This window comes from Rhinopithecus bieti, unplaced genomic scaffold (assembly GCF_001698545.2).
Source record: "Rhinopithecus bieti isolate Rb0 unplaced genomic scaffold, ASM169854v2 scaffold_12642, whole genome shotgun sequence".
In the NCBI taxonomy this organism is placed as follows: domain Eukaryota; kingdom Metazoa; phylum Chordata; class Mammalia; order Primates; family Cercopithecidae; genus Rhinopithecus; species Rhinopithecus bieti.
Window position 1 is genome coordinate 779,864 of NW_016807465.1, and position 18,244 is coordinate 798,107.

Consider the following 18,244-nt stretch of genomic DNA (forward strand, 5'->3'; position numbering starts at 1 on the left):
AAATTATTTTAAAAATAAGTAGAACTTTGGGGATTTGCCTGAAAAGCTGCGTATATTCACTCTTTATTATTATTATTATTATTATTATTATTATTATTGGAGACGGAGTCTCGCTATGTCGCCCAGGCTGGAGTGCAGTGGCGCCATCTTGGCTCACTGCAAGCTCCGCCTCCCGGGTTCACGCCATTCTCCTGCCTCAGCCTCCGGAGTAGCTGGGACTACAGGTGCCCGCCACCGAGCCCGGCTGATTTTTTGTATTTTTAGTAGAGACGGGGTTTCACAGTGGTCTCGATCTCCTGTCCTTGTGATCCGCCCTCCTCGGCCTCCCAAAGTGCTGGGATTACAGGCGCATATATTCACTTTCTAGTGACAAAATCAGCCTGTGGCATTTTTAGAACACCACAAGGCATACCCAGTCCCACTTCTCCTCTTCATCTCAGCTGATGATTTCACTTTCTAATCCTATGCTGTAAACAGTTAAGATCTAGGCCGGGCGCGGTGGCTCACGCCTGTAAACCCAGCACTTTGGGAGGCCGAGGCGCGTGAATCAGGCGGTCAGGACGTCGAGACCATCCTGGCTAACATGGTGAAACCCCGTCTCTACTAAAAAATACAAAAAAATTAGCCGGGCGTGATGGTGGGTGCCTGTAATCCTAGCTACTCAGGAGGCTGAGGCAGGAGAATGGCGTGAACCCAGGAGGCGGAGCTTGCAGTGAGCCGAGATTGTGCCACTGCACTCCAGCCTGGGCGACAGAGCGAGACTCCTTCTCAAAAAGCAAAAAAACAACAAAAAACCCAACAAAACAAAACCCAGTTAAGATCTAGTGTCCTGAGCTCTTCAAAGTGGGAAAGTATAGGTTCCTTGGAAACAGAAGAAGGGTCTCTCATTTAGGATTGGTGGGGAGGGAGGACTGTAAGCCTTCCTGGAGGAAGGGACATCTTCACCAAGAGTAGAATTGGATTATACTTCAATGAGAGGTCAGGGCAAGGTTGAGGGAAGAGGCCCAGAACTGAGAAAGTATGACAGAAACCAGCACTGGATGTAAATTCAATTGCGTTGGAGGGCGCAAGTCATTCTAATTTCATGTGTAGCACTTGTCAGTTTCTGATCATTTCTTGTTTACTGTCTGTTCTTCTACCCTCATACACTAATACAGAATAGGAGGCCTGGCCTGCTGATTCCTTAGTGACTGGCACATAAGTCTGTTAATCTTTCCTGAGGGGCCAGCCTTGTGTCAGCTCCTGTTCTAAGTGCTTCCATCGCTCCCCACCCCCGCCATTCAACAAAATTCTACTTCTTCAGAGCTGGTTCAAATGCTTTATTCTCTATGACCACCCTCCCTCCCCCGCCCCGTCTCTTTTCCTCACTCTTACTCTCAGAATTAATTACTTCTTTCAGAGGTCCCTCAGCTATTGATCCTTCCTTGCAGCATCAATTTAGTTATGCATAGTGTTAGTTTGCGGTTTCCTTGTCTCCTTCATTTCTCATTAAGTTTTAAAGCATATGAAGACAATGCATGTTTATCTGTCTCTGTAAGCCCTACAACACTTTGGGCAGGCTTTTACACACAAAACGGGGCTCCAAAATATTTTGAATAAATGAATTAGGGAGAGGTCTACGAACGCCCTCCGCTCCCTCCCTAGCTCTCAGAACAATACTTTAAAATAAAAATCTGACCATTTCAACCTTGTTAAAGGCCGATCTTCATTCTGAGAATAGAATTCTAACTCCTAAGCACGATGGTGACGGGGCGCTGTGTGAACCTGCACCCACACCCCGTCCAACCACGTCCCTCTCCACACCTGATCTAATAAAACGACTGCTTAAGGTGACCTGCAAGACCGGCTGTACTAATTTATGCCACAGGCTTTTACCTCAATTACTCCCTCTTTCTGGAATGTCCTTTCTTTCCTTGCCTGGCCTGATTCAGGCATAGTCTTGTCAAGCAAGCTTTCCTTCTTTGAATCTAGGTCCTGATTAATAACTTTTTAAAAAAGTATTAAGTACAGAACAGTTTAATATGGTGCTCCCCCATTTATGTGATTAAAAATGAAAACAATACTAAAGTGTAAAATGTAATCTTTTAAAATGTCACACAACTTTACATGCATGCTAGATTTAGAATACCGTCTGTATTTACGATTTTCTCTTATTGACTGTCTCCACGCGCACCCACTCCGCAGACGCCCTTAACAGTGTCTACTGGATCACCCTCGGGTTGGGTCAAACGCTCCTCTTCTCCGCTTTTCGGGCGCAACCGTATGTCAACATTCACCATCTTAAGATGAGCAGACTGCAAGCGTGGGAGCTGCCGAAGTGGCGAGAACAGCGTTTCCGTCGATCGAGCGCCAGGCCACCAGTCAGCTCCAGTCCTATTTTGAGTTGAAGTAAAAGCTACTCCCTAGATGGCCAGTGCACGTGTTTAAAAAGCGGCTCCCTTCCCACAAAGGAAATACGACTGGTTCGCATCTCTCAAGGGTTGGCGTTACGATAAGAGAGTGAAATATCAGCTGGCCCTGGACAAGGAGATACTGTGAATTCCCGGACCCAATAACGTGACCAAACACCGTGACTCCCAGGAAAACTAGCGTAGGGAGGGCGGCTGAGGAAATTACTGACACCGGAAGTCACGTGAGCGGCTTCCCCCAAGGTCGCTATCTCCACAGTCGACTATTCAGCCTTGCAGGCTCCTCTGGCGGGCTTCGCTGAGATCCGCTCTTTCGGTGCTCGACTCGCCCGTGCTGCTGCTGCCGCCGAAGGAGGGGCAAAGCTCAAGATGGCGGACAAAACGCCAGGCGGATCTCAGAAGGCCAGTTCAAAGGTAATTTCTGACAAAATTTCGTAAGTCAGCAGATCTACCACTGTCGTCTGGGGCCCACAGACACTTCTGGCCTGTGAGAGGCGACTGGGATTGGGGTCTGCGTTCTGGTCGCGACGGTAGGCCCGGGCGCCGCCGCACCGTGGTGCGCAGGTTGAGAGGCCTGGTATCTCCCCTTATTCCCAGCCTGGATTCAGCTCGAAACTGGCGTGCCCAGGCGGTGGTGGCGTGAGTGCTTCGGCCCGCGCTTGGCGTTGGAGTGTAATCAGGAATTCAGATTGAGGTCCGAAGTCGTGAAAACGCTCTCCTGTATTTCAGCTTCCTGCGCCCTGAGGCCTCCAGACAGCGCCTGGGAGAGAGGCGGGAATCGCTTCCCGGTGCTTAAGTGCTGCTTTTTTCTCGGTTTTGGATCTCACTCACTTCCGGCCTCCCTCAGTTTCCCTCCAAGGAATAAATAATCTTTAGGGTCGCCAGCTGTGAGGGGAGGACCACTAGGGCAAAGACGCGAAGTGGGAAATGCAGAGGCGGGAGCAAGCTCTCCTTTGCAGTGCTTCATAGCCAAGGTGAATGTACATTCTACACGTGGTCTTTACCTTAAGGGGAAGTAAAAAGCACTTTTTAGGGTAGAGGACTCGTGGTCTCTTTCTTCATGTTGAAGAAACACAGTGAAAAGAGAAGCCCCGTAGACTTTTAAGCTACATACGATTAGTAAATTGTATTTGTGTTTACAGGGAATCCTGTGCACGTATTGTGAAACCAGTGAGCTGTGGTAGTAGTTTAGCATTAGTAAGGTTGGGTTCTTAGTTGCCATCTTGGGCGGGACATTTAATCGTTGTTTGCTTTGGGTTTCTGGTCTCGAATATATTAATTGGTACTGCCACTAGGTAGTTAAACTTTCCGATGCTGATGCAAAAAGGTGTATAACACTTTTTCAGGTGCTAGGGGCTGTTACATCTTAAAGAGTGTGTGTGACTATAAATCGGTTATTAGAAAGTTAAATTTACGGTAAGAGAGAAGCTTGCTTTTACAGTTCTGAGAAACATCAACTCGTTTTCTACTTGCATTCTCTAATCCGACTGTTTATGCCACTTGGTGAATGATGTACACCAAAATAATTAGTTCATAATTAGTAATGGTCTTACCAGACATCCTTTAGTTACATTCAGACTTTGATAAGGGGCCAGTTTCGGCTGCTTTACAAGGTGTTATGTCAGTTTTTTTCCCTCCTCAGTACATTTCGTCTTCTCCCCCTCTTTGGGGGCGAGGGGAATACAGGGGTAACTCGCTCTACCAGCTCTTCTCAACAGACTCATGACAAGAACATACCGTTAGGGAGCTATTGCTAAAGTTAGCTACATTCATAACAAGTCATGCATAAGCCTCACAATTTCTGTTTCTTCTCAAAGTAATATTTTAAGTATTCCCTACTTGAGGTTTTGGATACATTGAAAACATTTCAATGTCTATGTTCAGGCTTCCTTCTGAAATAGTACTTTTCATGATTGTGAATGATGGCTGTCCCCTATAAATAAATTATTGGATTATCCAGTAATCTTTTCTGTTTATATTGCCTTAGATTATAATCTCTTGATGCTGTTAACAGATTTCTTACTGATGTCTGTAAAAGGAATCAGAATATCTTAACTAATTTGGAGGCTGCATAATGTAGTGGGAAGATTATGAATTTTGTTAGCAAAAGAGATTTGGGTTTAAATCCTGACTTGGTAATTAATTACATTTGCGATAATATTAAGGCAGATTGCTTAAACTCTGGAGCCTCAATTTCCTCATTTGTAATGTAGATATAATTCTTTTTTTACAAGGTTGATATAAGGATTAAATGAGCTAGTGTCTATAAAGTACAACATAATAAATTTTAGTTTCTTTCCCCTCTCCTTTTTTGTTTTTAGTGGAAATAAGTTCTTAACTTTCAAAATGTCAGGATAAATTTTAATCCTGTGATTTGGAATCTAAGTCATCAGCCGTCATAATGACTGCCCAGATAGCTGCTTTTTATTTTATTTTATTTTATTTTATTTTTGTGAAGAAGTCTCGCTCTGTCGCCCAGGCTGGAGTACTGTGGCACAGTCTCTGCTCATTGCAACCTCCGCCTCCCGGGTTCAAGTAATTCTCCTGCCTCAGCCTACTGAGTAGCTGGGAGTACAGGCGCCCGCTTCCACGCCAGGCTAATTTTTTGTATTTTAGTAGAGACGGGGTTTCACCATGTTGGCCAGGATGGTCTGGATCTCTTGACCTCGTGATCCACCCGCCTCGGCCTCCCAAAGTGCCGGGATGACAGGCGTGATTCACTGTGCCCAGCACTGCTTTTTATTTCTAACACAAAATTTGTTAGAGCAAGTGTGAGATCGTTTTGGCTAATACTACAGTATTTGGAATTTCTAGCCTTTGATACCTGGTTTGATTTCCTTTCCCCTGGAAAGAACAGATGAGTGGCTTATGTTTTACAATACAGATGGAGTGAACAGATACTTCTGTTTGATGTTTCGTCGTTTTCTTTGGTAGTTAAATTCCTATTAATATGGATAGGGATGCTTATATTTCTAGACATTGGGAAAATGGTAATTTTAAAATATACAGTATGGCAAAACTATTAACATTTCTTAATTATAAAAAGATTAGATTAGATAACCTCTACAGGTCTTCTAGTTGCTTTTTTTTTTTTTTTTTTGAGACAGAGTCTTGCTCTGTTGCCCCGGCTGGAGTGCAGTGGCGCAATCTCAGCTCACCGTAACCTCTGCCTCCCGGATTTGAGCGATTCTTCTGCCTCAGCCTCCCGAGTAGCTGGGACTACAGGCACCCGACTAATTTTTGTACTTTTAGTATTTTATTATTTGTATTTTTGTATTTTTGTATTTTGTGTTTTAGTAGAGACGGGGTTTCATCTATTGGCCAGGCTGGTCTGTAACTCCTGACCTTGTGATCCTCCGGCCTCAGCCTCCCAAAGTGCGGGGATTACAGGCGTGAGCCACTGTTCCTGGCCTCTAGTTTTAAAATGATACTTTATGAATGTATACTTGAATGACTTACCTTTATTCATAATTGTCCCTAATGAAGAGACCCCTATGCACTTTAATTTTCTGTGTAATTTTGTTGTGCTTTGCATTTTAGAGCCTGGCAGATGTAGACATTTAATAAATGTTCTAGAAATGAGCTAAAATTTTCCTGTGCATTTGTTTATCACTAGTCTAAAATATTGCTTGGCTGGGGAGGGGTGTTGACGTTATGTTGTAGCTTTGATTTTGAGAGGAGAGAGAGCGAGTCTGTAATTGTTTGCTAATAAAATTGTTAAACATATTTCCTTATAATTTAATTTATAAAAAATTATTATTTTTGACTGTCAGTTGTTTACTTAGCAAAATTAGGATATGAAGAAAATTTAGTATTTTCTTTCCTTCTGCAATTTCCTGTGCTGGTAATATTGCTAATGTAATGGAATTGCGTGCCCTGCTATTTCACTCTGTGACTATGGCTTTTTTTTTCTTTTTTGCCGTGTCGCCAAAAATTAAGTTAGGTGAATGGATAAAACAGAAAAAACTACAGACTTTCTTGCACATCCAGTGCTGAATTGCTTTGGAAACTGTTTTGATTGACTGCCTTTGCTGATTAACAAAAGTATCACTTTTAAGAAATAAGTAAAATGAAGATCTGTTCAAGGCTTGTGAACCTTAGGTATTTATTACTGCCAGTTTTCGTTTTTTGTGGTAACTGAAAGTTTATGAAAAAGTCCAAACAAAATACATACCTTGAAAATTAGGCTTTTCACAGCTTGCCAGTTTTAAACTGAATCTTTATTATGATATGGTTGTAACCTTATCTTAAAATATAAGGTAGTTTTTTTGGTAGAAGGTTTTGGTTTGGTGTGGAAGGTAGAACTGAACTTCCTTCCATTTTCTCGATTGATACTTTCTCGAAACTTGAACCTGCAGCACTGGTGCTAGAATATGCCTGTTGGTATGGTTTTAAAAATAATTCCTATCTTTCTGGATTGAATTGATTGTTTTCTGAAAGTGCAGTTTTATTTTCACTTTTGTTTTTTAGTTCTGAAAATTTGTTTTCCTTGGAAAGAAAACCTTCTAAGAAAGATACCCATTTGCCTTACTAGGTATCATAGAGAGAAGAGCTCATTTAGTATGCAAGTTGAAGACATCTACCCCTCTACCCCCCACTGTTTTTTACAAGGAGCCATCATTTTGGAATAAAAGAAAACTTGCTACAAGATATTAAAATCAAAAATAGTAATATTACAAACTATTTGCCTCTTATTCTAGTATAGGTAGTTTTAACATTTTATTGCACATCAGCCGTGAGCTGTATATTTTGCTGAAATAACGTTTTTGAAAGCAAGATACATTTGTCAGTAGCACTTGAGGCTAATGGTAGTGTTAGGCATCTATTCCCTGAGTTAAAGGTTTTCACAAGGCCCTTCCTCAGGTTAGATAAGCTATAGGTTATTCAGAGTATACTTAACAACTTTTCGTATAGTATTGGTAGTGTTTTGAGTAATTTAACAAATCATCTTAGGTTTGTTATTTAACTTTATTTACATAGTGCTTGTATTAATGATTTTGTGAATTTTTTTTTAAAGATGGATACCTTGATTTGGCTTGGATAGTGGTATTAAGCTAGGTAGCTGTGGTTAATGAGTGGACAGCCTAGTATGTTGACAGTGTGGAGTGTAATTTTGTTTGGTGGTAGGTACTTGTTCTGACAAATCAAATATATTGAGACTCTGTCACTTGCCAGATCTTGTGCGTGATGTTGAGTTAGAAAATGGTAAATTAAGAATGTACCCATTTTTAGCAGTCGGGCGCGGTGGCTCACGCCTGTAATCCCAGCACTTTGGGAGGCCGAGGTGGGTGGATCACCTGAGGTCGGTAGTTCAAGACTAGCCTGACCAACTAGTCAGGAGATGGAGAAACCCCGTCTCTGCTAAAAATACAGAATTAGCCAGGCCTGGTGGCGCATGCCTGTAATCCCAGCTATTCGGGAGGCTGAGACAGGAGAATCACTTGAACCTGGGAGGTGGAGGTTGCCATGAGAGCTGAGATTGCGCCATTGCACTCCAGCCTGGGCAAAAAGAGCGAAACTCTGTCTCAAAAAAAAAAAAATAAATAGAACGTACCCATTTTTACCCATTTTTGAGGAGCATGCTGTCTAGTAGAAGAGAGTCAAGACAGTACAATTAAGGTGTTATGCTTCCTGCGGGAGAGATTGTTAAACTTGTGGAAATGAAAGTTGCTGCTCTTAGAGGGTGAGAGGAGAAACGTGGGAGATTAGGAGACAGATACGAGAATGGAGAGCTCACTAGGCAGAATGGTGGTGTTGGAGGAATGTTGCTGTGGATAGCTTGCTAATTTGGAAACTCAGATGTGGGGCTTTCGCTTGAAGTAAAATTGGAGCAGCTGGAAGAAAATTAGTTTTATTCTCAGCCAGCAAGCTATAGGGCAATAGGTAGTGTAGTTGGCTTCACTTTTATCCCCTTAGCAGCCGTCAGAATGTTTCTTGCTGTCCCTCCCCACATTTGTACTGTCTGGTTTCTCTGCTCCAAAATTTCTCTTGTGTATGCTACTTTATCGTCTCAAACTTCCCTTAGTCTTCCTTTTCATTTCTTGCTTTTGTGTCTTTTTTCTTTGCTTGCTTTCTTCCCTCCCGCCCCCCGAGACGGGGTTCTTGCTTTGTTAGGCTGGTCTTAAACTCCTGGCCTGGAGCAGTCGCCCAATCTCAGCCTCCTGAGTAGCTGAGATTACGGGCGTGAGCCACTCCATCCAGCAGCTTTTGGGTCCTTTCATTTGGATAAGGTGCTGTAGACTTCAGGAGATCTTTAAGCATCATTCGTTTGTGTTCTTCAGTTAACAATAAAAAGCCAAACTCAAGACAAATAATACAATTCAGTTCCAGGTTAAGAAGAGGGAGAGGCTCAGCTTCTGAAGTAGTGCTATATTTACTGTTTCCCTTGACTGTTATCTTTAGAAGTTGATTATTCTTTTAAAAATTGTGTTAACTGCTGTTTGAACTGTTCTTAACCCTTAAAAAGTTCTGTGCTGAGTGCTGTTTAGCTATAGGTGTGTATCAGTGGAAAATGTCTGGTGAAAATGTGGTTAGTGACATCTTAAGCTAATTGAAATCAGCTGGTGCATTGTCCTACATTGTACACCGGTGCATTGTCCTACACCATGCTGTTATTGCTCTATTTGCAAATTTATCAAATTTATCAAATTGTATTATTTTGAAAGCTGACAAAATTGTTACTTTTGAACTCATTTTTGTATTAGAGATTATTTTATTTGATGAATGGTTATGCAAGTGAGATTCTTAAAGATTATAGAGCTTCATCTTTTGATGACGACTTGGAGTCAGGGAAGAGTTAACTGTATGGAAATGGGCAGAATGTCTAGGTTCTTGTATCTTTTGTTTTTAAATGCTAGAAATGATTTGGATGTGATGGCATAAAAGACTAAAGAAAGGGTAGCACTTTCTTAGTTATTCTTTTGGATGCTTATTCTTTCTGGGTGAACTTTAGAATTGTTTTGGCAATTCCTTTGCCCTCTTGCAGGTATTTCCCTTTGGAATTTAGAGCTGTTGAATGAGATTGTATTAAATAAAGAAATTTAGGTATCATTGACATTATCTTTATATTGAATTTTCCCATCCAGTAATATGAATCTTTTGAAAAGGTGACTTGAGTAACTGGATTTCTCCTAAAGTTTTTGTTTTTTCTTAACAAGGGTTATATACATTTATTAAATTGGTTTCTAGATGTTTTGTATTTTCTGTTGCTTTTATGATTAGGATGTTTTGTTACCTAGCAAGTTAATACTGGTGTATTGGAAGGCAGTTGACTTGTTTTGTTGTTATTGTTTGTTTTGAGACGGAGTCTCACTCTGTTGCCTAGGCTCTAGTGCAGTGGCAGGATCTCAGCTCACTGCAAGCTCTGTCCCCCGGGTTCACACAATTCTCCTGCCTCAGCGAGTAGCTGGGACTACGTGCGCCCACCACCACGCCCGGCTAATTTTTGTTATTTTTGGTAGAGATGGGGTTTCACCAGATTTGGCCAGGATGGTCTCCATCTCTTGATACACCTGCCTCAGCCTCCCAAAGTGCTGGGATTACAGGTGTGAGTCACTGCGCCCGGCCCAGGCCGTTGATTTTTTTCAGTCCCTTCAGCCTCTTGCCTGAACTTCTTTTGTAAGAATGGTTGTTTATTCTTTTGGATTTTTAAATTTCTAGATATTTGTAAATTGATGAGTTTCAAGATATGTTTCAGAGTGTGTTTCATAGTTAATACTAAAAATTTTCTTCTTTTGTACCATCTTGACGTTTAAGAAAGATTAGCTGCAAGAAGAAAATGAAGGTGGACACAAAAGTTGGGGACAAAAAAACCATGGACAGAAAGAGTGAGATGGGGCCGGGTGCAGTCGCTCATGTCTGTAATCGTAGCACTTTCAGAGGCGAGCAGATCACCTGAGTCGCGAGTTCGAGACCATCCTGGCCAACATGGTGAAACCCTGTCTCTACTAAAAATACAAAAATTAACCAGGCATGGTGGCACGTGCCTATAATCCCAGCTACCCAGGAGGCTGAGGGAGGAGAATCACTGGAACCTGGGAGGCGGAGGCTGCAGTGAGCCAAGGTCCTGCCACTGTATTCCAGCCTGGTAGACAGAGTGAGACTCTGTCTGAAGAAAAAAAAGAAAAGAAAAAAAAAGAACAAAAGAAAGAATGAGATGGGAGGTGTCCCAGTACTTGGTTGCCCTGAGCTGATTTTTCTCTATGCTAATGTGCAATACAGTGGAGTTCAGAGGAGTAAATTGATTCAGTGCAAAATTCTTACCAGCTGTTCTTAGCCTTATGTATGGACAACATAAATAAAACAATACTGTATGGATCTATATTAATCTTCCTGATTTGCTCTTTTTAAAATAACATACGAATCTTCAATTTTCTCTTAAAATATTTTGTCTTGTGCTTTATGTGACATCTGGACTTGGAGTTGGGGTCAGGTGAGATATTTGTGATCTCAATATTCTTGATTTCATTTGAACACTTAACACTTAAATATATAAATAGAAACAAGTAAAATTTCACTACCCTATACCCTCAAAAATAAAAACAGCTCAGTGACAGTTATATTTTGGATCCCCAAGTAAAAATTCTTGGAGAATCTTTCTTTCGGAAGGATAGCATATATTTAGTTAATAGCCTTACAGCTTGTCATCTCTGTCTTTACATGCATGCGTAGTGAAAACAAATTATTGCATACCATGTATAATCTGATCAGTTAAGAAAAATTGAAGTTTTAACAGCTGACATTGCTGACAGATACCATATGAACTCTTTCTCGTGCCACCAGGAAGCCTGTGTCATGCTATAGAATCATCTCCCTTAAAACGAGTTGTAAATGGTGCCGTATTGAAATTTGGTAATATTTTCTTGAACTTTCTGCAGAATTTGTACCTTTTTTTTTTTTTGAGATGGAGTCTCGCTCTGTCACCCAGGCTGGAGTACAGTGGCACGATCTCGGCTCACTGCAAGCTCCGCCTCCTGGGTTCACGCCATTCTCCTGCCTCAGCCTCCCAAGTAGCTGGGACTACAGGTGCCTGCCACCACGCCCGGCTAATTTTTTGTATTTTTTAAGTAGAGACGTGGTTTCATCGTGTTAGCCAGGATGATCTCGATCTCCTGACCTGGTGATCCGCCCACCTCGGCCTCCCAAAGTGCTGGGATTACAGGAGTGAGCCACCACGCCCGGCCAGAATTTGTACCTTTTAATAGACAGCAAGGATTTATATGTGGATTTCTTTATGTGGCTTTGGGTGGTTAGAGAAAGGAAGAGAGTTCTTGTACTGTGAACCAAGAAGTTGCTGGGCAGTACTGTGGCAGTAAATGATGCATCTATGATTAGGAAGAGCTTTTGCTTAAAACTTCTGTTGTATAAATGGTGGTTAGGTTTCCAGTGTATACTATAAAGAGGTAATTGTGCCTCATATATATCCCACTAGTGTTTGTATTATATTTTTGGAAATATGCAGGCTGAATTTTAAAGAAATGACTTACACGTTTACTTTGTATCATAATCTTTTCCTAAGTCAGAGACTGCCTTTGCTCAGTTTAATTAACTGAGGAGAAATTGCCAGAAGTTAGGAAATACTAAGTTTGTATAACATGAGAGACATCGTTTGTTAGTGTAAGACATTTTTAAATTATTGACTTTTATTTTTAATACTTGTAGACGAGATCATCAGATGTTCATTCATCTGGATCTTCAGATTCACATGTGAGTATAAAAGGCAATCTTTGTCTTTTTTCCTTTAAAATTTAATTTCTCCTCATATGTTTCCCTACATCAATGATTTTACTTCACAAATAAGTACAATTATATTGTGTGTGCTTTTTTTCCTTTTACTCTTTTTTTCTAGGTGCCTTCCTTTTTTTTACGTTCTACTTGCATAAGTTAGCCCTCTCAAGCCATGTTAGAAACCTAGTATGTATATTTCCTTATGATTTTTATTGTGTAAAAAAATCTGTACATACATACGTATATGTACTTACACTGACTATCGGAATGCATTATATACATGCTTTTCTCACTGCACAGAACATGTGTTGGAAATCCCTGCAGGTAAACTGTTATAACTCTAATCTGTTCTTTCTTAAGGCATCATAATGTTCTATGGTGGGGAGGTGCAGTTGTTTGTTATTTGTTTGTTGATGGGCATTTATTTTTTGTTTAAAGCTTTCGAGTAACATTTTGGATAGATAATACTGCAATAAGTATTTTTTTATTTATGTTATTACAGCAGTGTTCAAAGTGTAGTCTGAAGACCCCTGGGAGTCAGAAGACCCCTGGGAGTCACTGAGAATCTCTGAGAAGGGTCTGTGAATTCAAAACTATTTTGTAATAATACTAAGGCGTTATTTATGCCTTTTTCACCAATTTGGCACTTGCACTAATGCAAATATAGCTGGAAGTGCAAAAGCATTCGGTGGGTAAACTGTTGGCACTTCAGCACAAATCAAGGCAATGACACCAGAATATATGTGTAGTCATTATATTCTTCCCCAGCAGGCACAATAATTTCACTTGAGAAATCAGCATAATTAGAAATAATTTTTACTGCTTCATCAAGCAGTAAAAATTTACCATTGTCTTGATCTTTTGTATAGTTTGTCTTAATATTCTATGTGATAAGAAGTACATGTAACACTTATGCTTACCAAAATGTGATGTTTGGTTGAGTTGAGAAATGAAACTAGTTGCTTTTTTCATGAAACACTAGTTTTACTTGGGAGTGACTGATAGGCAGACTATGGTGAATCAGACTTGGGGATTTTGGCAGACATTTTCTTGAAAATGAAGATAATGAACCTGTTACTTCAAGGAAAACAACTGTTACCAATATAAAATTCAAGCTTGTGAGTTAAGAGTTATTGAAAACTTCCCCTGTTCTTAAGAACTCTTTTACGCTGGGTGCAGTGACTCACACCTGTAATCCCAGCACTTTGGGAGGCCGAGGCGGGCGGATCACCAGGTCAGGCAATCGAGAACATCCTGGCTAACACGGTGAAACCCTGTCTCTACTTAAAATACAAAAAATTAGCCGGGCATAATGGCAGGCACCTGTAGTCCCAGCTACTTGGGAGGCTGAGGCAGGAGAATGGCGTGAACCTGGGAGGTGGAGCTTGCAGTGAGCCAAGATCGTGCCACTGCACTCCAGTCTGGGCGACAGAGCGAGACTCCGTCTCAAAAAAAAAAAAAGAACTCTTTTGATGAAATCAATGGTGATATTAAGGGATGTGATATTTTGATAATGTACAATGAAATTTGTGAATATCTGACATGGCTTATTTCTAGTTTTCAGTGCTGTATATGTATGTATGTGTGGTTTGTTTTTTCTCTTGTTTTGCTTTTCCTGAAGATGGATGCATCTGGACCTTCAGATAGTGATATGCCAAGTCGGACACGACCTAAGAGCCCAAGAAAACATAATTATAGGAATGAAAGTGCCCGTGAAAGCCTTTGTGATTCTCCTCATCAGAATCTCTCAAGAGTGAGTATAGATAAGATAAGGTAAAGATAGGAAAGGATAGTTAATGATGTTAATCTGTCCTTGATTGAATTTAGTGGTTGAGTATTTGGTTTTGTATGTGTTTCATCTTACTCTATTTGAAAATAGCATTCTTTTTGTATTTGGGATAACAGTAAACTCATTTATGTAGGGACATCCTTTTAGCTCAAATGAGAGATATATTTCATTTTAGAGTTTTAAATTTTATTCAAAAAGCAAAGTGGTGTTTGGATTTAAAATGGTTAATTGTCAAGTTTATCTTTCCCCACTTATATCAAAAATTTATTGAACCAAGTACCAAATATCAGTTACTGGAAATGCACAGATCATTGAAACACTATTCTTGTTTCCAGAGAGCTTATAGTTTCACTTTGGAAAGTAAACAGGAGCAGGTGCTATTCACTCTAATAAGTGCAGTGCCCAGGGTAATACAGGAACACAGAGAAGGAACTTCTTCACTTTAGATCTGTAAAGTGCTCTCAGGCTCTTTTAGACTTTTATTCTATGTCAAGTAATTTTTTCTTGTGGTTAAATTTGTCGCATAACACAGTCATCACCAGCCAGTATTAACTACTACAAATTACTTTTCTTGTTTAATATTTCTAGGTATAAATATATTTTTACTTTGCCTAGATTTATTTTACAAGAACCCATTTTAAAATACCCTGTTTTTAGTTACAAATTGTTTTCATTTCTGCAACAATTCTGTAAACAAACTTTTAAATGATTGCTTATATTGTTTATTTGAATAAATACTCCATAGTTTCCTTAGCCATATCTCTCTTGGGTGGCTGAATTTAGCTCTTAGGGTATAAATAAAATTTGAGCATGGTGATTTTTCCTTGGGTTTCATTTAATTCATATATAATCTTGCCACTTGTTTAAACTTTTGAAGTTGAAACCAGAGAGACCGAATGATGGCAAAACGATTTTCTATTTTGAGAAAATGTATTTTGAATCTGCTCCTGAAACCCAATATTGACTTTTAGGTTATAAACTGCTTTATTTTTCTCAAAGGGATTTTAATTAACTGTAAAATAGCAGCAATGTTACTCTTCTATTCTGCATCTCCCAAAGGCAAGCCTATTTAATGACTAGGGAATTTAAAGTCTTAATTTTGTAATTGGTTAGCTTCTCATTTTAGTAGTGAGAGAAACCTTCAGATTTCAGTATTTTAGGTTGTATTTAATAAACATTTCCTACCTTTTAAGTTTATAAATCAAATGAGTAACTGATTGAACACAAAGGTCTACAGACAGTATATTCAGGCTATATTTCAGAAGGAAGTTGCTTCTAAGTTGCATAAATGAAGACTTCATTAAAATACTGTTTTCTTATATTTAAAATTGATATAGTTTTACTTGAGCTGAAACCTTAAATATTGTAGGTGATATTTTAATCCCAGCAAAGAATGAAATTATGTTCATAAATATCTGTATTATTGATGAAGAATGAGGTAATTTACCAAATTATAAAAAAGAAGTTATTTATAATATGTAAAATGAGAGTTGTAGATGGTAAATTCCTGCCCCGGGACCATGGAAATGTTTGCCTCCCTTTGCCTACTTCAGGATCTGTTTTCTGTCATTGCAACTTTTCCCCAGAAACATCTGTACTTTCCCTCCTCAAATGCTTTTATTCTTGTTCTAAGCATTAGTGTCTGTCTCTTCTATTTTTACCTTTTTTTAAAACATGCCTTTTGCATGTTTTTGACCTAGAGCTAATGAATGAAGACATTCTTTGATGAATACTTAACATCAGAGTGAAGTAAGATAGGCACCTGACATGTAGAGTAGCCCCAGCTTTTCTTTACAATGAAATTTTTTAAAATGGCAATCTATTCTGAAGACTTAGTTATCGGTTGATGTGTATCAAAGTTTTAGATAGCACTAAGAATGTATATGTAAAGGTATGCTTTTATTTCTTAGCCTCTTCTGGAAAACAAACTTAAAGCATTCAGTATTGGAAAATGAGTACAGCTAAGCGAACTTTAAGTAAAAAGGAACAGGAAGAATTAAAGAAAAAGGTAATGTTGAAAATGTATTTTGAATTATCCTTGGAAATGAATGTGTCTGAGTGTATTAGAGGAATGTTTCCTGAAGATTCTTAACCTCTAGGATATTCTCAGCTCCACCTCTGAGTCAAATCTGTAATACAACATATATTCCTAGGAGTTGAGCTTCTATCCTTGTTCCCTCACCCTGTTTCTTTTTTCTTTGTTATAGTTTTGGCTATTTTCTAATCTTTTTGTTTAAGTAAAGTGTGTGTGTGTGTGCGTGTGTGTGCACATTGTACCCATTCCCCTTAGATTAATGATAGTATGCTTTATACAGTACACTTTTTTCCAACTTGCTTTTGTAACTTAACATTATATCTCAGAAATTACCTCAAGTATATAGAAATACTCCTTATTCTTTTGCTACGGCTGTGTAGATATGCAATCATTTATTCAACTAAAATTCTATTGCGGGCATTTATGTTTTGTTCTTTTGTCATTACAAATAATGCTGTGAGGGATAATGTTATGCATATGTTTGGTTTTTTTGCTAGTGTTATCTTTGGGATATATTCTTATAGGTGAGATTTGGGATATGTTCTTATAAGTGAGATTACTGGGTTGAATGGTAAATGCATAAAGATAGTTTTTCTATATTTGTCATTGTCAGATTGCTCTCTGTGGGGGCAGTGACATTTTGCATCCCTGTCAGTAGTGTATGAATGAATGTTTCCCCATAGCACTGCCAGTAGAGGAGTTTTGCCAGTCTCCTGCATGAAAAATGGTATCTCAGTGTAGTTTTACATTAGGATTTCTCTCATGAGTAAAGTTTAACAGTTTTTCTTGTGTTTGTTTCTGTGAACTGTCTGCTCAATTTTTTTCTATAAGTTGTATTAACACTTTGTTATACAAGGTACAATTTTTTTTTTCTCACTTTGTTGATTGTCTTTTTAGTTTGCTGTTGGTGTTTTTCTCCATGCAGAAACTATTGTTGTACAATCAGATCAGTGTTTCCCTATGATTTCTGGTTTTTCAGTTTTTTCCATTATCAGCTTATAAGGGAATTACCTACTACTGTATGGTTTCGTTTTTAAGAATATTAAATCAGATTATTTTGTAGTTTATTCTGGTGTGTGGTGTCAAGAATAGATTCATTTTTGTCTTTTTTCAAATAATGTATTCAGTTATCCTCGTGTCATTTATTGAAAAGTTTATTTCCCATTGATTTGAGATGCTCCTTTTATTGAACACTAAATTTCCACATGCTATTTGATTTTATTCTGTATTTTCTGTTATATTCTGTTGGCCTTTCTGTTTGTAGATGTTTTGGGGACATTTAGAATAATTGAAACTATCAAATTTCTTCTGAGCTTTCTTTAGATCAAGATTCTTCTGAGCTTTCTTTTCTTTAATGCCACTTGTCAGTAGATATTGCTGCTTCAACTTCTAATATGCATGTTTTGGTGATTTGAAAATATTTATATTCACTGAATTAAATCATCATGCCTTGGAAACCTGGTAAACGTTACTAGCAAAATATGTTTTCATATAGTCAATTGTCATACAGTTTGATGCTTGAGTAGTCTCTAGACAAATTTACTAGTTAATCTGTACTTAGGGGTTCTTTTCTGGTTCTACAAATTGCCGGTAGAGGAGCAAAGCCTCTCTTGGTTTCATTAATTAATATTTAATATCTACTAAAGATTAGATGTTATTAATTGTTAGGACTGCTTAACCTGGGAAGGGAGGGTTTTCCTCCATCTTATTCCTTGATTAATTTAGCCCTGTGTACATTAACAATTTTTGTATTGTGTGATATTAATATTTTCATGTGTATTTAGGAGGATGAAAAGGCAGCTGCTGAGATATATGAGGAGTTTCTTGCTGCTTTTGAAGGAAGTGATGGTAATAAGGTGAAAACATTTGTGCGAGGGGGTGTTGTTAATGCAGCTAAAGGTAAGTTTATAAGTGTAACTGCTAATAAAGTATAACTGTATTACAGTTTTTGAGCAAACTCCATCTTGGTTGAATTACTGCAGGTAGATAATTATGGAAGGAAGTTTGGTTGCTTTTGAATTTTACGTTTTCTGTCGGCACCCTCTAGTGGTTATATTAGCAGAATAAATGGCCAAGTGTCAGTTAATGGGATACTGAAGACAGATTTTAAACATATTTAGTCCCTTTCAAGTTTTAAGACAGCAGAGCACTTGTCACAGATTTTAATGTGTGTTGTAGTTTTGCTACAAAATGATTAAATTAGCGTTATTGAGGTGATACTTGAATTTCATATTTGTTAATAGTGATACATTTTAATGCTAAAGGCATTTTACTAATTTTACTTGT

General features: G+C 38.8%; 1 protein-coding gene across 1 annotated transcript in view; it reads left to right on the plus strand.

Annotated features, from left to right (window-relative positions):
• Positions 1–2,680: 2,680 nt before the first annotated feature.
• Positions 2,681–18,244, plus strand: part of U2SURP (U2 snRNP associated SURP domain containing) — a 62,668-nt gene continuing 47,104 nt past the window's right edge. The window contains 6 exon segments of the mRNA XM_017882279.1: positions 2,681–2,822; positions 12,069–12,113; positions 13,756–13,887; positions 15,834–15,870; positions 15,873–15,931; positions 17,743–17,857. Of these exon segments, the coding sequence (XP_017737768.1) occupies positions 2,778–2,822; positions 12,069–12,113; positions 13,756–13,887; positions 15,834–15,870; positions 15,873–15,931; positions 17,743–17,857 (433 nt within the window). The 5' untranslated portion in view covers positions 2,681–2,777.